Here is a 22,362-nt window from a genome sequence, read left to right on the forward strand (position 1 = left end):
AAAGTAGCAATGACGCGTTTCAGCTGCTAGTGGCACCTTTAGCACCTGAAACGCATAGACGTTTCTAACATGAAGGTTTTATGTATGTTACCAGCATTTTAGCCATAAGCGAGGATTATATGTTCTTGGAGCTGGATCATCCTCTCTTCTTCATCAGTACAATTTTATTTTCCATTTAATACATTTTTTATTGTTACCATTTTTTTTTAAGGCCACAGCTCCACTATTAGTATTTGGTCAGTATTTTTTCTCAGGAGTGGGAGCCAAAACCAGGTGAGGAACAATCAGAGAAAAGGTCGAATAGAAACAAGCCACCAATTCTGAATTTATCACCCACTCCTGGTTTTGGCTCCCACTCCTGAGAAAAAATACTGACCGAATACTGACCAAATACTGATAGTGGGGCTGTAACCTAACTTCCAGCATTGCAGTGTATTGCTGGAATCAGAGTCTCTGTCTCTACATCTAGCTGCTCTCAGATTTAGTAGCAAACAGCTGGTGACAGATTCCTTTAAAGAGGTTGTAAATGAGGGAAAGGGTTCCATTCTGAGGACGCACATTCAGCTGAAGAGTATTGCAGCGCAGGGATCAGCCGGCTCACTGCACTGCAATACACACCGCTGGCCAATCAGCGGCTGGCAGTTGATGTCGGCGTGCCATTACAAGCAGCGCATGGCTGTGATGTCATCCGCCACCTATGGTGGAACGCCAAAGTCAGCTGCAGGCTAAAGAAGAGGACACTGTATGTCATTGGAGTGGAGGAAAGTAAGAAGAATCTTGTTTTTTTTTTCAATATGTGTTGGAAAAGATCAACAGAACGGCATTATACATGAAGGGGGTCCATGAGGGGGGGACAGTATACCAGGATGGGGGACATTGTTACAATAAGGGACCCAAGACAGCTGACATTATATCAGGAAGTGGCCCAGGTTGGGGGACATTATTACAGGAAGGGGCTCATGATGGGGGACATTATACGGAGAAGATGCCAGGACAGCGGACATTATTACAGAAAAGGACCAGGACAGGGGACATTATACCAGGGTGGGGGACATTATTACAGGATGGGGCTCAGGATGGGGGACATTAATACAGGAAGGGGCCAGGATGGGAGACATTAAACCAGTAAGGGTCTCAGGATGGGGGACATTATACCAGGAAGGTGCTCAGGATGGGGGACATTATTACAGGAAGGTGCACATGATGGGAACATTATACCAGGAAGATGCCAGAACAGCAGACATTATTACAGAAAGGAGCAAGGACAGGGGACATTATACCAGGATGGGGACATTACAGGAAGGGGCTCAGGATGGGGGACATTATTACGGGAAGGGACACATAATGGGGACATTACACCAGGAAGATGCCAGAACAGCGGACATTATTACAGAAAGGGGCCAGGACAGGGGACATTATACCAGGATGGGGACATTACAGGAAGGGGCTCAGGATGGGGGACATTATTACAGGAAGGGGCTTAGGATAGGGACATTATACTAGGAAGGGGCCACGAAGGGGGACATTATTACAAGCAGAGGAAAGGACTGGGGACATTATTACAGGAAGGGACACATGATGGGGACATTATACCAGGAAGATGCCAGGACATCAGACATTATTACAGAAAGGGACATTTTACTAGGATGGGGGACATTATTACAGGAAAGGACTCAGGATGTAGGACATTATGCCAAGAAGATGCCAGGACAGTGGACATTAAACCAGGATGGGGGACATTATTACAGGAAGGGGCAAGGATGGGAGACATTATACCAGGAAGGGGCTCAGGATGGGGGACATTATTACATGAAGGGGTTCAAGATGGGGGACCTTATTACAGGAAGGGGCTCAGGATGGGGACATTATACTAGGAAGGGGCTCAGGATGGGGGACATTATACCAGGAAAGTGCCACGACGGGGGAAATTATTACAAGCAGAGGAAAGGAAAAGGGACATTATTACAGGAAGGGACACATGATGGGGACATTATACCAGGAAGATGCCAGGATAGCGGACATTATTACAGAAAGGGTCATTTTACTAGGATGGGATATTATTACAGGAAGGGGCCAAGGTAGGGGACATTATTACATGGAGTGTGAACACATGACTTTATAGGATTTAGATCGCTACAAGTGCCAATACATCTGACCAACATGCAGGTGGGGGCCCAGGTCCAAATTTTACAGGGGGACCCAACAGACTCTAGTTACGCTCCAGCAAGCAGGTTATCTAGTGAGGGCTCCCATGTGTGCACCCCGGAAGCCTGTGGACATACAGCATTGCTGTGTATTGTACAAATGACTGCAGGTTCAAGTCCCCATGAGGGACCAATAAAAGAATCTGGAAAAAAAAAAAAAAATTATATATATATATATATATATATATATATATATATATATATATGCACATTTCCGCCCCTGTTCTTGAAACATAAATAAAATGTAAAAATACATTAATAAAAAATACCATATTTGATATTATTGCCTCATATTTTAACCACATTTGGTGGGAAGACAGAAAAAATAAATAACTATAGTGAGTGCAGAAGCAGGGCAGCCTGAGACACTGTCCTGTCAGGAGACCTCACAGGTGACAGCTGGAAATAGTGGCTGCATTCATGTCACCTGGAAACCATCAGCAATTCAATAACTTGTTTACATACCCCACCAACATGGCGGCAGACTCCCCCTTGTAAGCGACACATTTAGTATTACGTGATTGGAGGAGATAGAACTGCCATTCAATTACTTCAGCCAATCAAAAAATAGATAAACAATTCTAAGAAAACTCGTTCTGATTGGATAACGGAGCCAGACCGGAAATAGTGATAGAAACGATGACTGCGGCTCCCGGAAGTAGACAGGGCGGGGGGAACAGTTACGTCAGGAAGACGGGCTGTTTGCGGCTGCCATTTTGTGCTTGTAGGAGCCATCTCTGAGGCTCGGACTGAAAAGGGAAAAAAACGAGACAAAAGCCGCGGTTCTGAGGTGAAGAAACCCGGTTGTGAACGCTGCAGGCGACAGCGGCGAAGTCCCGGAACGGACGAGAAGAGACTGCGGTTGTGGTGAAAAAGTGCGAGGGCGGAGCACGGGCTCCTGCATGAGCGGCCTGGCCGAGGTAACGCCTGTCACTGTGGCTGAGCTGGGCATAACGGCCGGTACAAGGGTTCATTTCACCGGGGACCGCAAAGACGGCGGCCTCCATCCCTGACGGTGCGGACGGGGAGCTGGGGCTGATGGCTCCCACTATCCGGCACCGAACCTGAGAGAGCACCTCAGGAGAGGACGAGGGATCAGCGCCCCGAGATGCCCCTGAAATGAGTTTGGGGACACAACTCCCCTACCCCCCCCCCCCCCCCATGCCCTGCCTGACCTACCCCCCCCCATGCCCTGCCTGACCTACCCCCCCCCATGCCCTGCCTGACCTACCCCCCCCCATGCCCTGCCTGACCTACCCCCCCCCATGCCCTGCCTGACCTACCCCCCCATGCCCTGCCTGACCTACCCCCCCATGCCCCGCCTGACCTACCCCCCCCCATGCCCTGCCTGACCTACCCCCCCCATGCCCTGCCTGACCTACCCCCCCCATGCCCTGCCTGACCTACCCCCCCCATGCCCCGCCTGACCTACCCCCCCCATGCCCCGCCTGACCTACCCCCCCCATGCCCCGCCTGACCTACCCCCCCCATGCCCCGCCTGACCTACCCCCCCCATGCCCCGCCTGACCTACCCCCCCATGCCCCGCCTGACCTACCCCCCCCGCCTGACCTACCCCCCCCGCCTGACCTACCCCCCCCGCCTGACCTACCCCCCCCGCCTGACCTACCCCCCCCCCCATGCCCTGCCTGACCTACCCCCCCATGCCCTGCCTGACCTACCCCCCCATGCCCTGCCTGACCTACCCCCCCCCCATGCCCTGCCTGACCTACCCCCCCCATGCCCTGCCTGACCTACCCCCCCCCCCCATGCCCTGCCTGACCTACCCCCCCCCCATGCCCTGCCTGACCTACCCCCCCCCCATGCCCTGCCTGACCTACCCCCCCCCATGCCCCGCCTGACCTACCCCCCCCCATGCCCCGCCTGACCTACCCCCCCCATGCCCCGCCTGACCTACCCCCCCCCATGCCCCGCCTGACCTACCCCCCCCCCCCATGCCCCGCCTGACCTACCCCCCCCCCCATGCCCCGCCTGACCTACCCCCCCCATGCCCCGCCTGATCTACCCCCCCCATGCCCCGCCTGATCTACCCCCCCCATGCCCCGCCTGACCTACCCCCCCCATGCCCCGCCTGACCTACCCCCCCCATGCCCCCGCCTGACCTACCCCCCCCCATGCCCCCGCCTGACCTACCCCCGCCTGACCTACCCCCCCCATGCCCCGCCTGACCTACCCCCCCCCATGCCCCCGCCTGACCTACCCCCCCCCCATGCCCCCGCCTGACCTACCCCCGCCTGACCTACCCCCCCCATGCCCCGCCTGACCTACCCCCCCAATGCCCCGCCTGACCTACCCCCCCAATGCCCCGCCTGACCTACCCCCCCAATGCCCCGCCTGACCTACCCCCACCCATGCCCCGCCTGACCTACCCCCCCCATGCCCCGCCTGACCTACCCCCCCCATGCCCCGCCTGACCTACCCCCCCCATGCCCCGCCTGACCTACCCCCCCCATGCCCCGCCTGACCTACCCCCCCATGCCCCGCCTGACCTACCCCCCCCATGCCCCGCCTGACCTACCCCCCCCATGCCCCGCCTGACCTACCCCCCCCATGCCCCGCCTGACCTACCCCCCCCATGCCCCGCCTGACCTACCCCCCCATGCCCCGCCTGACCTACCCCCCCCCGCCTGACCTACCCCCCCCATGCCCTGCCTGACCTACCCCCCCCCCCATGCCCTGCCTGACCTACCCCCCCCCATGCCCCGCCTGACCTACCCCCCCCATGCCCCGCCTGACCTACCCCCCCCATGCCCCGCCTGACCTACCCCCCCCCATGCCCCGCCTGACCTACCCCCCCCATGCCCCGCCTGACCTACCCCCCCCATGCCCCGCCTGACCTACCCCCCCCATGCCCCGCCTGACCTACCCCCCCATGCCCCGCCTGACCTACCCCCCCATGCCCCCGCCTGACCTACCCCCGCCTGACCTACCCCCGCCTGACCTACCCCCGCCTGACCTACCCCCGCCTGACCTACCCCCCCCATGCCCCGCCTGATCTACCCCCCCATGCCCCGCCTGATCTACCCCCCCCCCATGCCCCGCCTGATCTACCCCCCCCCCATGCCCCGCCTGATCTACCCCCCCCCATGCCCCGCCTGACCTACCCCCCCCATGCCCCGCCTGACCTACCCCCCCCATGCCCCGCCTGACCTACCCCCCCCATGCCCCGCCTGATCTACCCCCCCCATGCCCCGCCTGATCTACCCCCCCATGCCCCGCCTGACCTACCCCCCCCATGCCCCGCCTGACCTACCCCCCCCATGCCCCGCCTGACCTACCCCCCCCATGCCCCGCCTGACCTACCCCTCCCATGCCCCGCCTGACCTACCCCCCCCATGCCCCGCCTGACCTACCCCCCCCATGCCCCGCCTGACCTACCCCCCCCATGCCCCGCCTGACCTACCCCCCCCCATGCCCCGCCTGACCTACCCCCCCCATGCCCCGCCTGACCTACCCCCCCCATGCCCCGCCTGACCTACCCCCCCATGCCCCGCCTGACCTACCCCCCCCCATGCCCCGCCTGACCTACCCCCCCCCATGCCCCGCCTGACCTACCCCCCCCATGCCCCGCCTGACCTACCCCCCCCCATGCCCCGCCTGACCTACCCCCCCCATGCCCCGCCTGACCTACCCCCCCCATGCCCCGCCTGACCTACCCCCCCATGCCCCGCCTGACCTACCCCCCCCATGCCCCGCCTGACCTACCCCCCCATGCCCCGCCTGACCTACCCCCCCATGCCCCGCCTGACCTACCCCCCCATGCCCCGCCTGACCTACCCCCCCATGCCCCGCCTGACCTACCCCCCCATGCCCCGCCTGACCTACCCCCCCATGCCCCGCCTGACCTACCCCCCCATGCCCCGCCTGACCTACCCCCCCATGCCCCGCCTGACCTACCCCCCCATGCCCCGCCTGACCTACCCCCCCCCATGCCCCGCCTGACCTACCCCCCCCCCCCATGCCCCGCCTGACCTACCCCCCCCCCCCCATGCCCCGCCTGACCTACCCCCCCCCCATGCCCCGCCTGACCTACCCCCCCATGCCCCCGCCTGACCTACCCCCCCCATGCCCCCGCCTGACCTACCCCCCCATGCCCCGCCTGACCTACCCCCCCCATGCCCCGCCTGACCTACCCCCCCCCATGCCCCGCCTGATCTACCCCCCCCCATGCCCCGCCTGATCTACCCCCCCATGCCCCGCCTGATCTACCCCCCCATGCCCCGCCTGACCTACCCCCCCATGCCCCCGCCTGACCTACCCCCCCATGCCCCCGCCTGATCTACCCCCCCATGCCCCCGCCTGATCTACCCCCCCATGCCCCGCCTGACCTACCCCCCCATGCCCCGCCTGACCTACCCCCCCATGCCCTGCCTGACCTACCCCCACCCATGCCCCGCCTGACCTACCCCCACCCATGCCCCGCCTGACCTACCCCCACCCATGCCCCGCCTGACCTACCCCCACCCATGCCCCGCCTGACCTACCCCCACCCATGCCCCGCCTGCCCTACCCCCCTATGCCCCGCCTGCCCTACCCCCCCATGCCCCGCCTGCCCTACCCCCCCAATGCCCCGCCTGCCCTGCCTGCCCTACCCCCCATGCCCTGCCTGCCCTACCCCCCATGCCCCGCCTGCCCTACCCTACCCCCCATGCCCCGCCTGCCCTACCCTACCCCCCATGCCCCGCCTGCCCTGCCCTACACTGCCTGCCCTACCGCCTGCCCACGCCACGCCTGCCCTGCCCACGCCACGCCTGCCCTGCCCCCTCCACGCCACGCCTGCCCTGCCCCCCCACGCCACGCCTGCCCTGCCCCCCACGCCACGCCTGCCCTGCCCCCACGCCACGCCTGCCCTGCCCCCCCACGCCACGCCTGCCCTGCCCCCCCACGCCACGCCTGCCCTGCCCCCCCACGCCACGCCTGCCCTGCCCCCCCACGCCACGCCTGCTCTGCCCCCCCACGCCCCGCCTGCCCTGCCCCCCGCCTGCCCTGCCCCCGCCTGCCCTGCCCCCCGCCTGCCCTGCCCCCCGCCTGCCCTGCCCCCCGCCTACGCCCCGCCTCCCGCCTACGCCCCGCCTGCCCCCCCCACGCCCCGCCTGCCCCTTCCCCACGCCCCGCCTGCCCCTTCCCCACGCCCCGCCTGCCCCTTCCCCACGCCCCGCCTGCCCCTTCCCCACGCCCCGCCTGCCCCTTCCCCACGCCCCGCCTGCCCTGCCCCTTCCCCACGCCCCGCCTGCCCTGCCCCTTCCCCACGCCCCGCCTGCCCTGCCCCTTCCCCACGCCCCGCCTGCCCTGCCCCCCCCCCACGCCCCGCCTGCCCTGCCCCCCCCCCACGCCCCGCCTGCCCTGCCCCCCCCCCACACCCCGCCTGCCCTGCCCCCCCCCCCCCGCCCCGCCACTTGACAGACACTTAAAAAATATTTTAAAAGTACAAAAAATGTACAAACTACAAATGAGTAGGGATAAAAAAACTCCAAAAATAAGTCCCATACCAGGCAAACAACATAAGAAATAGCTCAGCGCCCTGTTATGCTCCTAAAATCATGAGTTTTGGGACACAACTGCCCACTCCATCTTCCACCATCTTTCGCCAGCCCACCCCCTATCTCCAGTGAAGAGAAAGAGAGTGAAGTGGCCCATTAGTGGCTGCTGATTGTCTGCAGGGCTCACATGACATCACATCATGGAAGACCCAACACTGCAGCTGAGTAGAAGCTGTTTTTATTCAATTTGGGGACTATTGTAATTGAGAAGGGGTAGTCTATGTAGTGGATCACTCTTAAATATAGATTTTTTTTTTTCCCACCTCCCTGTGTCCAGTTTAAAAGGAGCAGTGAAATGCTGCAGTCAACTCATTTTACTTTTCTTTTTTTGTTGGCACAGTAAAGTCCCTTAAGAATAATAAAATAAATATTAAAATGAACATCTCCTCCAGTTCTGGGCATATGCTGTCAATTTTGGTTAAGTTTTAGAAGAAATGCTGCTCATTTAAAATCGTTATCCCTATCTGACCCCTAGGACCACCACCGATCAGCAGAATGGGGAGCTTTTATCCCCTTTACAATGGAGCACTAGTGTACATGCTCGCCTGCTGCTCCACATGCACATGCGCTAATTATTTTTTCAAGATGCCCCATTAGAAAATGAACAGTGTAGTCAGTGGTTGAGCTCTGACCTGCTGCCCCGTATTGTAACTGGGACAAAAGTTCCCTGTTCTATTGATTGGTGGGGGCTCGTCCCTGGGGAAGTGAAGTCAGTAAGTTATAACCTATCCTGCAGATAGGAGATGTCCAGTGAATACAAGTTAACTCCTATAATTGTGGAAAGGCTACATTGCCTTTGTGTGGTGACGGTATCTCTCCTCTCTCCATAGACTGATATTGCTGGGTGTATACAGCTCTATACTTGTGCACATTTTAAACTTCTATTCAATTTTCTACCAACAGGTGACACTTGAACGCTGCAATGTCCAACCTCGGAGACCAGCTGAATCCTGAATGGTGGGTTACTGAGTAATATTCACAGCCCATAGATAAGATTGATATTATTTACATTTTTTTTCACTCTGATTCCACGCAGGGTTCAGCAGTACAATGCAGGTAGAGATGGCAGTTTAGAAACCCCAATGCATGAGAATCCTGAGTGGGAGAAGGCACGGCAAGCACTGGCAAACATAAGTAAAGCGAGCGCCACCAAGGGATCAAATGATGGGCAAGCTAATGCACAGGTAATACTGGTTTGATAAGGGAAGAAACTACACTTGACTCTATATGCTCTGAATATATGTGGCTCACCCTATAGGCAACCTGTACTAGAACAGATTGTGTTATCATTATCATACACCAGAGCTGTGTATTGAAAGCACAACAGGAGAATAGGGCTCATACCCCTTAGAGATTTGGCATGTACTGCTGACACCATGTATATTGTATGAAGGCCAAACTGCTATTACTATTTAATACTATTTTTTTTTTCTCTTTTACAGTATTCAGCATCGCAGAACGATGCAGCAATGCAACAGTATTATCAGTGGTATTCGCAGTACAATTACCCATATGCTTACAACTACTATTACCCCATGGTAGGTATCAGATTTCTGTTCACCTTCATGTATTACGAGGTTTTAGCATTAGAAAAATTACATTTATTGGGCTTGGATAGATGTGAATGGGTCTTTTCCATGGTATGTAAAGAAATCTTTCAAAATATGATGGGCGGGGATGTAAAATGCCGCCAAGAACAAGGCACACAAGTTTGTATATATTGCTTGATCTTTGCTTTACTTATTTTAGTCCTTTTAAATTCTGAATTGGATTTATAATCTGAAGCGTACAGTTAATCCATTATTTCTTTACCTTTTGTAGCAGAATGTGTATGGTGGATACAATGCTTCTGGTCAGTATGGGATGTCTGGTAGTTACCAAGGATCGCAGAGTCAGCAAGCTGGACAGCACCATGGGAATCTCAGTCAGGTATGCCGGGTTAGTGATTTGGCGGTGCCGGTGATTATCATCCTTGTAAAACATTACTGGGATTGGATCATGAGCAATATTTAACATCTCTACCAGAATGTTGATAAATGTATGATCACCTGGGGCCCCACAGGGCTGTGGAGTCGGTAAGCCAAACCTCCGACTCCTCAATTTCCATGACTCCGACTCCTTCATACATGGCTCATGTTCAAGTGATAAATTTACTGTAGCACAGATTCGTCTCAGATAAACGTCTAGACCCTTAGATCAGGGATAGGACAGACATTTATAGGACATTTCATAACTTTCCCAAATTCTTATGAAAAAATATTCCCCACAAACTGCATTGAACTACTGTACCCAATTTATTATATATTTTAGGAGTCGAAGTCGGTCCATTTTATACCGACTCCACAAAAATGGACACCGACTCCACAGACCTGGTCCCACCTATGGGACCCAGACCAGTCCATGACAATGAAGGTGCTGTATTCCCATTTGACTGGAGAGCAAATTGCTGATCCGCTCACGATCTATAGGTCTGATAGCAGTGCACAGCTCTTGACTAATCAGATCCTTAGATACAGAAGTGGACCACTGCCCCATTCAGAGAGATGACATGTTACCTACAATCTGGTGATTAATAGTGTACCAGTTGAGACCCCCAACAAGTGAATCGTACATTTACAGCCTATTCTGTGTATTATGAACCCAGCTCTGCAGCCACCTAAGCTTTCAGGTTATTAATTAATGTGACCGTGCCAAGCTCTTAAGTGAGTTCGATACATAATTAATGGGTCTTTACGGTTTTAGAAAACCCATGTTCCTTGGCCGCAGTATTTTAGAAAAAAAATATTCACGGTCCTTAGCTCACCCTCTCCAGGTCCAACACTTAATCCCGTTGCTGCCCACTGCAGAAAATGTCGACAGCGCTGCATCCAGTAACGGAGCTCAGTGGCGCTGAGCTCACTGATTGATTGCAGCGTTGACAACATGGCGTAAGCACTGCAGACAGTGACACACCAGAAACAGTATTGGAGACTCTACGCTGGAGGATGAGTAAAGCTCAGCCGGGTAAGAGGGGTTTTCCAGAATTGTAAAACCCCATTTTTAAACCTGCTGCATTTTTGTCTGATAATACATTATGTGCCTATTTTCAGCCTGGTGTTCCTGGCCTAGAAGATGGGATTCCTTACTCGAATATCCAGTCTCAAGTGTCCACCTCTGCTAACCAACATGTCAACCATAATATGTCACAGTCCTGTCCGCAAAACGCAGCAGGAGGCGGCAGCCAGCTCTCACCCCAGCATCCATCCAGCAATGCCAACAGCTACAATCCGCATTCCTACAGCGACAGCCCCAAATCTAAGAAGAGCCATCAGCTATGGAACCGAATGAAGCGTAAGTTGTGGCTCCTGTCCAGTACTTCTTCCATTGAGCTGCATCACAAAACTGTTCTTGGGCAGAAAGCATCTCGCATTGTCCTAGCTTTCCATGATCACACAGGCCGTAAAAGAGCTTCTGTTCTGATTTGGTGCAGATATTGGTTTAGTTGGATGTGATCTGACTTTTTTATTGTTAACAATTGAGATGTGTTGCTCTTTCTGTTTTAACAGAGGCCCCAGGAGCTGGCGGTCTGAAGTTTAATATTCAGAAGCGTCCGCTCGTAATGTCCAATCAGAACTTTCCACCTAATGAGCAGCACGGTAACCAAACTGGCCTGTCGCAGCACGCACGCTTGCACCACCATATGTTACAGCAAGTGGAAAAGAGCCACGAGCACAGGTGAATGTTTTGTCTTCTTTGTGAAGGACTCTATTAATTTAACCCCCTGCTTAGTTCTGTTTTAGCTATCCACGCTTCTTTATTATAGACTGAAGTATTTCTAATGCATTTTTGTATTTATATTTTTGCTGCAACAGTTCCTCCAAGCCTGAAGACTGGCCTCCAGCTATGAAGGAATATGTCCAACGCTGCTTTACTGCATGTGAAAGTGAAGATGACAAAGATCGGACAGAAAAACTGCTAAAAGAAGTCTTGCAGGCCAGATTGCAAGATGGATCGGCCTACACCATTGATTGGAGTAGGGAGCCTTTGCCAGGGTATGTGGTAGACCACTTTCACACGTTCAGTATTTGGTCAGTACTTTACATCCATTTTTGTAAGACTAGGAATGGGTGATAAATGCAGAAGTGGTGACGTGTTTCTATTAAAGTTTTCCTCTTGACTGTTCCACTCCTGATTTTGGCTTACAAATACTAATGGAAAATACTGACCAGGTACTCAGTGGTAATCCAATACATTTTTTAATATTAAAAATGCAACTACTTAGTGTAAAAACAACAAAAAAAATTAGCTCTTCATACAGATATTTTTTCTGTCAAGCCACACTGCTGCCTTCCTCCCGTCTGTGGCCTGGTTTCCTCTTATGGCGGGAGACATTGGCTGCAGCATTCACGTAATCGGTTGCCTGATTGGCTGCAGCCTTCATGTTTTGTCTGTGCCAGACGAGACTGACTGGGAGCCACAGGCAGATTTATGACAAGAGTCTGGTAACTGAACACATGTTTGTCTTTTGTTTTTTTCCTTCTCATCCCTCTTTTGGTCCATTTTTATAGATTAGACTTTAGAGATGATCATCTTGAATATAATAAACATACTTTGAACAGTCTGTAGTTATAAACTAACCACCACAACAGAACTAGTCTGTTTTATCAGTACTTTCCTTTCTGCCAGTCTTTTCTCTCTTCACCCCAAAAAAATTTAAATCAAGTGCTTGATTTAGAGAAATGTGTTTTTTACACTTTTTTTTTTCTTTTCTATGTCTTTATTTTTTAAAGGAAGGAAAGTGTAAAAGCAAGTCCAAAGAAAAAGCGCTGGGAGCAGAGTACTTTGCAGTCTTCTCTAGGCAGTACCATTACTGTCACACAGTCCTCACGCGGCGGAGTCCATAATAATACTAGTACACTAAGGGGACGCGGTGGCAGCTTTCCTACAAGGTTTGGAAACAGGAATGTTTTCATGAAAGACGCCAGTTCTTCTTCAAGCACTGGCTCAAGGTCAAGATCAAGGTCCTCTTCACGGTCCCCTCACAGGCGATACCGTCGCAGGTAACAAACCATGATGGAATTGTACATTTTGTCTGCATGGTTTTAATTTCTCTATAATGTTTATACTATTTACCACAACTGGATATTTTCTGCTCAGTGATTCAGACTCTGAAAGCAGCTCGTTATCTGGAAACGAAAGTCGTTCAAATAGTCGCCGAAACTTTCAGAAGGGACGTGGCCGCGGAGGACATATGGATCGTGGCCGTGGACGAAATCAGCGGGGCAAAAGGTGGGCGTATAATTCTATAAATTATAACTTGGCTCCATTATTAGGTTTTTGAGCCCCAGGATAGTCATGTCCAGACTTGATGGTAGTGGTATGGATCACATAGATCTCACCTGTTTCCTGTGTAGTGGAAATTGCAATGGTGAATTTGCAGTTGAGCAGCTTTTATTAAATACCAATTCTCATCACGTTTTGAGTAGAAATATGTTCACGTAGATGTCAAAATGGTGATCATTTGATAGTGGTATTAAATGGATTTTCTCTTGCCGACCTCTTTGTAAGTTATAACTCATGACTTAGGTTACAATGATGAGATCTGAAGCTGTCCTTGGATGCCCACCATTGAGAACAAGGTAGCTCAAATCCATCTTCTTGGCAGGAAATCTGGTTGAGTATGTTCTGTTGTTCTCCATTGTGATAACTGGTGTCGTAAACTGCCAAGTAATGAGCATTTGGATGCTTGTGATGGTACAGTTCCTCTGCCTGAAGAATGACCACACAAATCCTGCCGAGAAGAATTTGTGGCTCCTTGTTCTAAGCATCTGTAAAGGTTAAAGGGTTTGTCTGGGCAGAGATTATTCGTGACCTATCTGTTTCTCAATATGTGATTGGTGGAGGTTCAACACCCAGCACGCCCCACCGATCAGCTGAAAATTGGTCTGGCAGTCGTTAAAATAGCCCAGTTTAACGCGTTCCATGTGTGGCGACTACTGCAGAACAGCTTCTATTCAAGCGAACGAGAGCATGCTGGGTGTTGGACCCCACCGTTCTTATGTTGATGACTATATGTTGTGGCTAGGTCATCAATAATAATCTTTATTTTAATAATCTATATTTTTATATAGTGCTAACATATTCCGCAGCGCTTTACATACATTATCATCGCTGTCCCCATCGGGGCTCACAATCTAGATTCCCTATCAGTATGTCTTTGGAGTGTGGGAGGAAACCGGAGAACCCGGAGGAAACCCACGCTAACACGGGGAGAACATACAAACTCCTTGCAGATGTTGTCCTTGGTGGGATTTGAACCCAGGACCCCAGCGCTGCAAGGCTGCAGTGCTAACCAGTGAGCCACCGTGCTTGAACAAGCCCTTTATATGAAGGTAAACTGAGAATGGTAAAAATGTCTATCGTCACATACTTCAAGCTGCAACTTGTCATCGTCAGATGTTAGGACGGGTTGCAGTCTGAAGAAACACGGCTCAAGACATTTCTCGACTGTCAGGAGCGGCATTGTGAACAAGCCTAACTGATAGGCTCACTCTGCCATGGAGCAGGGGGTGTAGCATAAGAAAATCCTCCTCGTCTGACCGAGCAGAAAATACTTTTTATACCTCCAGTTTCACTGCTTCACACTCATTTACAAACCCGTTCTGCTGAGTCAGTCAGCTTTACAGCAGGATACAGCGACGGACTCCTGCTATTACCATGCCATGCGGCTGAGTGAGCAGATCCAGTATGTCTGCGCACGATGCTGCTCCCACAGTTGACATGTGTTGAGCAATGTTTGTTCAGGCTGCAGCATGAAATATGTGACAGCGGCCATTTCGATCACATTCTCAAGGAACCCCTTTAAGAAACAGCTGTGGAGGGAATACCCTGTAAATGACTGCATACATCTTGAACATACTAATATTGTAGCTTTTGTAAAAATTTGTGTTACTAGTTAGTATCTGTTTTTTAATTTTCTATATTAGCCCAGTTTGACTCGTGTTCCCTTGTTAATGTTAGGAATGAACAAAACTTAAACAAACGAAATCGCAAAAAGAATATGACCATGGATTTTGAAGACCCAGAAAAAGATTTCAAGAAGGAAAGGCGTGCAGCCCGGTTTCAGTATGGGCACAGTCCTAAGAAGCTGCGTATCGAGCCTTTAGTTCTGCACATTAATCTAGATCCAAGTGAATCTGGGAACTTGGACTGGAATGAGCTGAAAATCGTAGGAACGTCACAGGATATCACAAAAACCTACCTACGTTTGACTTGTGCTCCAGATCCATCAACCGTTCGACCTGTTCATGTAAGACTTTACTGCTGTTGCTTTTTCCATAATACACAATTTTTTTTAAGTGTATATTAATTACATTTGTACCAGTAACATGTCCTTGTGGGGCAATAATGCAGAGAGGAAGGAGCTGAAATGTGTGAAGTGTTTTAATGTTCGTTGTATTAGCATTTACAAATCTTATTCTTGATTTGTAGGTTTTGCGCAAGTCTTTGACAATGGTTAAAGGGCACTTTAAGGAAAAACAAGACTATGCATTCGCTTGTGAGCAGTTAAAATCAATTCGTCAAGACCTAACGGTATGTACCACTATTTGGCACTAAACTTTTGTTTAAAAAAAAAAAAAATCTTTGTACATCATGTTTTTTTTTATTTATAATATATAGATAGATAGATAGATAGATATAGATATATATATATAGATATATATTTCTGCCTTTTTTTCAAAACCTATAGAGAAGCTTATTGGTAAAGCGTCCTACAAAGAGCCATCCTGTGATTTTAAAAGGGGGGAGATACAATATATAGACTAATAATTCACTAAAGACTGACATCAAGCCACTGTTTTTTTTGACCAGTTTTATTTTTAGCCTGAGGGTGCGTGCACATGACCCCTTTTTCAGATGGATTCTGCCTGGAACCCGCCTGAAAAGGCGCTAAATAGAACAATAGAGCTCAGCAATGTAAAAATTACTTGTGCACTCGATCTGCCTTTTTTTGCTTTTTATTTAATGGTTTCAGTCTTTGCATAAAGGAGACGATTCAAAGAAGTAACATGTTAACAATAAAAAAAAAAAAAAAAAGTTGGTGTTGCCGTAAAAATAAAAAGCAAACGCCAACGAAGAATCTTCAGGAAAAACACCGCTGGTGTTTTCTTGAAGCGGGTCTGCCGGCGTCTGAAAGTTGCTTTGTGATGAATAGTGACAGCATGCAGACCACACGCTGTCACAATTCAGCAGTCTGCAAATATTTTGTTCCAAGCCTAGACAGTCCCATTTTTCAGCATGATTTTTAAGTTTTTTTTTGTATGCTCTGCAGGTCCAAGGCATTCGCACAGAGTTCACTGTGGATGTATACGAGACCCATGCACGGATAGCACTGGAAAAGGTAATTTTTCTGATGCATTAAAACATTTGTATGGATATGTGACACAGGTACTTTAGATGCTGTGACACAAACACAGAGCAGCCAGTACACTGTTAATAAACAGGGGGGAATTTATTGTAACAGGGTCAATCTCCACAAGTAACAGGGGAAATATGGGGACAACAAGGGGAGTAGCAGGTAACAGGCTATAACCGACAATCCACAGTTTGGCTGGATGTAGCAGAGTCGAAACGGTTGTAATCGGCAGTTTCACACTTAGCTGACTCTTGTTCCCCACAAGGCCGTTGCTGACTGATGCTGGTGGTGTTATCTTCTGGCTTCCCCGCCTAACCAATGTCTTCTGGCGGCAGCGGGCGGTCTCCGGTTTGACCCGCTGAGCCCCTAGTCCATAACACTGCACCTCACTTGCTCGGCTCCACAGACCCTGTGTCTCTTCTCCCTCTAGTCGGGCTTGACTCCCAACTGTCAACTCCCTGCTTTCCCGTGCAAAACTCCTTTTTCTCCCTCTTCCTAGACACGCCCCCAGCTTCCCGGTCACCTGACTCCTGTGCTCGCAGTCTGCCTTCCCCCTGCAACCAGAGGCACGGCCCCGGCAGTTCCAGATCCCTTGTTCTGAAAGTACTTACACCCCAGTCTTCCCCCTTACAGATAACTGAGATCCCTACTTAATTTTATGAAATCTATAATAGATGGGGGGGGGGGGTGTTAGATTTGCCTGAGGTCAGCATCTGATGGGGAGAGACATTGAAGTCAGAAGATGTATGAGGGTTATAAGTGTCAGCTTTTCCTGTCTGCTCAGTCATGCTGGAAAGCTGTCAATCATTGGCTTTCTCTAGAAGTCTTTGAAGTCCTTTTAATAAAAATATTGAATTAATTAAAACAAAACTGTTCTCTTAGCTCCACATCTCTCGGATAAGTCTGCAGTTACTTATTAGCCTAAATGTTTTATTTCTAATGTAGGGGGACCATGAGGAATTTAACCAATGTCAGGCTCAGCTGAAATCCTTGTACTGCGAAAACCTTACCGGAAATGTTGGCGAGTTTACAGCGTATCGTGTATTATATTATATCTTCACACAAAACTCTGGGGGTAAGTAAATGCCTAAACCTCGTGTGGACACAGGGTAACGGGTATAGGTTTTGCGGCTTTTGATTCGTGATTTTTCTTTCCCCCTGTCCCAGATCTAACGACAGAGATGGCGTATCTGACGAAAGAGCTGAAGGAAGACCCCTGTGTTGCGCACGCTCTCGCTCTTCGCAGCGCTTGGGCTCTTTCAAATTATCATCGATTTTTCAAGCTTTATAGAGAAGCTCCGCGCATGTCTGCTTATCTCATCGACAAGTTTGCAGAAAGGGAGAGGAAGGCAGCCCTTAAGGCCATGATTAAAACGTATGTGCAGGCTGCCCAATTAGTATATTTAATGAAGCCTTCTTTTTTCAGCTTCTTTGGCATGCATCATTGTACTTTTAATAGTGTGGACAGGTAGATGCTGGAGAAATATATTGAAGCATTTCTAGCAATGAGCCACACATGACTTAAGGATTGTGTGTAGCTGACAACGGCTGATACTTCATAAAAGTTTAAGTCTAGTGATAGAAGCAGATGAGAAGGTGAGAAGAAGGAAATCTAGACATTTGGGGAGAATGGTCTTTGTGTAGGTCTGGCTATAGAAGACACATTTATTTGACTCCATATTTATTCAGATGGGGCTGTATTCAAGTAGCCTGCCCCCTCTTTAAGTGCTACATACCCTTTAACTCTCACCAAAACTCTATCTTTATATTAAGATGGAGACTAGAAATTTCCAGATTAGTCATTGATCTTACAAAGTCCAAGAATGTTACTTGAAGCCGAAACCTTTTTCTCTAGAGATTGACGGGAACATGAGCACTAAACAAAATGTTCCCTGGCCGCACAGATCATTATTGAATTGCAGAAATATCATTATTTTTTTTTTTTTTTTTTTTTTATTTCTGAGGAAAGAAAAAAGTTTTACTAGAACTCCAGATGTAATGGAGGAATAGAGATTTGTTACTTATACGATTGTAACATATGATAGTAACTAGACATGTTCCAGATCAGGGCCGGTCCTGCAGAGTTGGGGGTTTTGATCTTTTCTTTGCAAACCTGTTGTCTGTCTGCCTGTGTTTTTTTTTTTTTTTTATATTCATGAAGGTAAGTATTGATGTATACAGTCATGTAAACTGGAAGTATAATATTGGGGAAAAAGCGTGCACTAGATCTCCTCTTGTAAGTTCTGTACAAATATCAAGATGTAGTAGGAGACATTGAGGTAATTGAAAATGGTTTCATGATCAAGATGAAATGGTCCTCTGATTAAGCATTCATTAGTGAGCAAAATAAATCTAAAATTTAGGGGACCACAACAGTAAATATATATATATATATATATATATATATATATATATATATATATATATATATATATATATATATATATATATATATATATATATATATATATTTTTTTTTTTTTTCTATACCTAGATAAAAAAAAAAAAAAAGTCTGGTTGTATTAAAAAATTCTTAGCAGCATGAAAGTTTTTTTTTTTTTCTTGCTACCAAAATTGACAAGAGTAAGAACTACATATAAGATGGGCGAGCTTACTCTTACCAGGCGATGGCAATTTCCAGCACATTGGGGGCTGGCTTGGAATTGTAATTGTGTAGCACGAGAGCCACAAGTTGCAGAACACTGCTTTACAAAAAAAAAAATAATAATTTTGTAATACAGAAAGCGATAAATTGTGTATTTAAGTAGTAAACAACATTTTTCGTTTTTCTCAAAAATCATTAGTACTCTTAAGATATATTACAAAGTTGCTTATTTTCATCAGTGAAATCTGCTACTTTATTCTCCAGGACTGATTTTTCACTCTCAAAATTCTCAATTCGCAGAAAGAGAGACAGACTGACTCTGCAGGGGTAATCTGCTTCCTTTGGCAGCCCCCCTAGCCCTTACTAAGACCATTTTACAGACCCTCTACAGCACCAAAGTTCTGGTCCCCATTGACTTCTATAGGGTTCGGGTAGAGTTCTGGTACCCAAAGTGATCTTTGGACTAAACTTTGGTCGAACTCGACCATTTATGGGTCCGGTCATCCCTACTTATCAGCACCGACTGTCATCTCCTCTCTTAATAATGTAACAATCTGTCCTCACTAAATACAGATTTTACCAGAGAATTAAAAATTTTGAGAAAAAATGATCAGTCCTGGTGGAGAAAGAAGCAGATTTCTCTGAAAATATATATTACAAAGTTTCTTATTTTCACGCTTACTATTGATTTATGAAATAAAAAAGATGGCTGCACTTTAAATGCATTTGACAGTGCAATCAGAATAATAATTCAAAGGGTATTGTGATGGTTAATGGGAGTTTGTCACTTCCGTTTTCATCAATATGTAATCGATGAGGGTGGGACACAGCACCCCCGCAGATGAGCTGTTACAGGCTCCTGCCGGAAGTTGTCAGGTACTGCCAGAACACTGCAGCTCCGTCACTTCTTATAGTGTCTACGGCTGTTTACTGAAGATCCACTCCCTATTCAAATGCTAAGCATAGGCCAGCAATAAGAAATATCTAGTAATGGACAACCCCTTTAATTTACATTGTGTGGTCATCATATATTACAAAACCGACTTAGGTCCCCATTTTAGTAGTAAGGTGGCAGCGTCTGTAGGTTTTATCAGAAAGTATTGGCCGTGCACTCTTCTAATAATTTTAAGGACTTATTTAGATAAACGATTTACAAAATAGAAAACCATACAGTTTAATAACATCCATGTCTGTAAAATTCTGCTCACGGCTTTCTCATACCAGTGTGTGTGTGTGTATAGGACAACCCCTTTAAAAGGTAGCCCTGTATAAACGACAGCACCAAAATCTAGTTGGATGTAAATCTCTCGTTAGCACATTTGTGCTTTTCCTTATTATTTTCACTGAGTGCTCTGTCTGCATTTCCCCAATGAATTTTCGTGGGTTTTCCAATATTCATTGAACTTGCATTATATATAGCGTTTTATTAGCTGTAGCTTGAGACCAGATACAGGTCCGTGTTTAGCCTGGTTGTGCACACTTAGATAGTGACTGAAGGTGGGTATGTGTTCTTGTCGAAAATGTCTTAGAACTTTTTGTTGTAGAAGGTTTATGTCAAATATTGTCATTGCTGTTCTAACTTTGTTTTTTCTTTTTTTCCTTTGCTCCTTTTTTCTCTACTACTTTTATTTTAACTCTTTAGTTTTCGGCCGGTGCTACCAGTTTCCTACGTTCAGTCAGAGTTGGCCTTCGAGAGCGAGGAGGAATGCCAGAGTTTCCTGGCTTCCCTGTCTCTTACGTATGCAGGGAACGACACCAGCAAGATTGACTGCAAGCAAAGCTTAGCAGTCTTGCCTAACTTCTAAACCAGGCTTTTCCTACCAGAACGTACCGATGTGTTTTTACCACACATGATTAAAGCTCCACACTGTGTGTGCACGTGAAATTCCACATATATGTTATCGGATCTGTTTGTTCCAGACCGAATACCTCTGGATCAGAGGGTACGGGCCAAGAACGGGCATCCCAAAACAAGACCTGTGTTGGGTTTCTCTGTTTTGCCAAATTGTCAGCAGTTGAAACTCGGGCGTTGGTAATTTCCTGTATTCTGTGGTCGGACTTGCTATCTCTTTGAGTGTGTTTGTATATATATTTATATATAGCACCTTCAACATGAAATTACCAAACATCAAGAAATTTCACACACTCGTCAGTAGAAAATGTTAACTTGTGTTCTGAATTTCTTCGGTGATGGGGGAAAATACAGATGTCGATATACAATGTAAATCTGTAGAAGACATTTGTATATCCTTGCGTTCAGACCACTCGTCGGCAGTACATGCTTGTAAGGGAGATCCGCCTGTCTTCTTTACTCTGTGACCACAATATTATAGATGTGCTAGCTTTTTAATAAGCTATGTGAATATTTGTGAATAGATTTTACATTTCAAGTGGGTAAAAGGGATTATTTTTTTTTTTTCTTTTTGTATGTGACTTTGTTAAATCTGTTTGAGCCTTTTGAGATACTATGATCAGAAACTAACGATGTCTCAGTTTCTTTTCTCTCTTTATACCTCACGTGCACAAAGCCTCTGTCCACGTGCCGCACAAGACACAACACCTATGTGGCTCTGGGGAGAAGGCACCAAACACAGGAAAAGTCAACTCAAAAGATTGGGAGAAGTGACACAAAGTTCCAGAGAGAGAGAAAAAAATAAAAACACAGAAGAAAAGAGACTTTGTAATATAAAGAACTTTTAGCATCCAACAAGTCTATAATGAAGAAAGAAGTTTGCAGTTAATCTTAAAGTAGAATCGAATCCTCCTTCCATCTCGGGAATCGCCTACTGCTGGAACCTGTGAGAAGATGTGTTTGTACAATTTACTCATTCATTTGAGAATCCCCCCCTTCTTATTTTCCTTTATTTTCTTCTCCCCCTTTCCTTTGCTGGGTTAGTATAATTTATCAGGTAAATATTAGGTAATAGCTACTTGAACCTGCTTTCTCCACTTTTTTTTCTTTCACTGATTTTTCTGTTTTTTGTTTTTTTTTTGTTTTGTTTTCTTCCCCCCCTTTCTCCACCCATCTTTAGCTCCTTCCCCCTTTTTTTTTTAAACTCTATTCTGCCATTTCAAGGATGTAATCGTGAGGAAATGTGCAATATTGAGCAGTTGTCACCAGTTGCTCCTTTCTTTGCAGATGTTTGTTTTTAATTTTCCTTTCTCCCTCTAATAAATATTTTTTTGAGTTGCAAGTGGCTTTTTTTTTTTCTCTTTAAAAAAACACTTGTCAGAGCCAGAAAAACAGCTCACCAAGGGGCTTGTCTTGTTGCAGTATAAGGCTATGTTCACACGTTGCATTTTTTCTGCTCTTTTGGCCGTAAAGAAGCTGCTTACAAAAAGCAGGTTTTGCTGCATTTTTCAGGATCCCAAAGTTCAGCTTTGCTTCCACCACAGAAGCATGAACACAGGTCACCAATGCAAGACGTGTGAAACCATGAAACCATTTTTGGGGAAAACAAAGTGCAATTTGATCGAATTATTTAATGGAAAAAGATTTTTATGTCTGAATAAATAGTGGCTATTCTGAACAAAAAAGTACATATGAGTTCATGAAAAAATACACAATTACAAATGTAACAGCCGGGGGAGGTGAATTT

The 22,362-nt window shown here is 48.4% G+C and overlaps 1 protein-coding gene across 1 annotated transcript; it reads left to right on the top strand.

The window, feature by feature from the left end:
• Nucleotides 1–2,853: 2,853 nt before the first annotated feature.
• On the top strand, nucleotides 2,854–21,957 carry LENG8 (leukocyte receptor cluster member 8). The gene is made up of 16 exons (XM_073656481.1): nucleotides 2,854–3,124; nucleotides 8,667–8,720; nucleotides 8,800–8,947; nucleotides 9,206–9,301; nucleotides 9,585–9,692; nucleotides 10,853–11,093; nucleotides 11,309–11,477; nucleotides 11,615–11,794; nucleotides 12,533–12,802; nucleotides 12,900–13,031; nucleotides 14,763–15,051; nucleotides 15,234–15,335; nucleotides 16,075–16,143; nucleotides 17,104–17,233; nucleotides 17,326–17,533; nucleotides 20,406–21,957. Exons 2-16 carry the CDS (start codon nucleotides 8,686–8,688, stop codon nucleotides 20,566–20,568), a joined length of 2,340 nt encoding a protein of 779 aa, XP_073512582.1. The 5' UTR covers nucleotides 2,854–3,124; nucleotides 8,667–8,685; the 3' UTR covers nucleotides 20,569–21,957.
• Nucleotides 21,958–22,362: the final 405 nt, after the last annotated feature.

Source organism: Phyllobates terribilis, unplaced genomic scaffold, assembly GCF_046119375.1.
Source record: "Phyllobates terribilis strain yellow unplaced genomic scaffold, ASM4611937v1 Scaffold_12__6_contigs__length_324123572, whole genome shotgun sequence".
NCBI lineage: Eukaryota > Metazoa > Chordata > Amphibia > Anura > Dendrobatidae > Phyllobates > Phyllobates terribilis.

Excerpts from the sequence above, each read along its gene's own strand:
- LENG8 (XM_073656481.1), top strand. The coding sequence starts at position 8,686 with ATGTCCAACCTCGGAGACCAGCTGAATCCTGAATG. Across the intron at positions 9,302-9,584 it reads ACAACTACTATTACCCCATG|CAGAATGTGTATGGTGGATA; the intron begins GTAGGTATCAGA and ends TACCTTTTGTAG. Across the intron at positions 15,336-16,074 it reads CAATTCGTCAAGACCTAACG|GTCCAAGGCATTCGCACAGA; the intron begins GTATGTACCACT and ends TATGCTCTGCAG.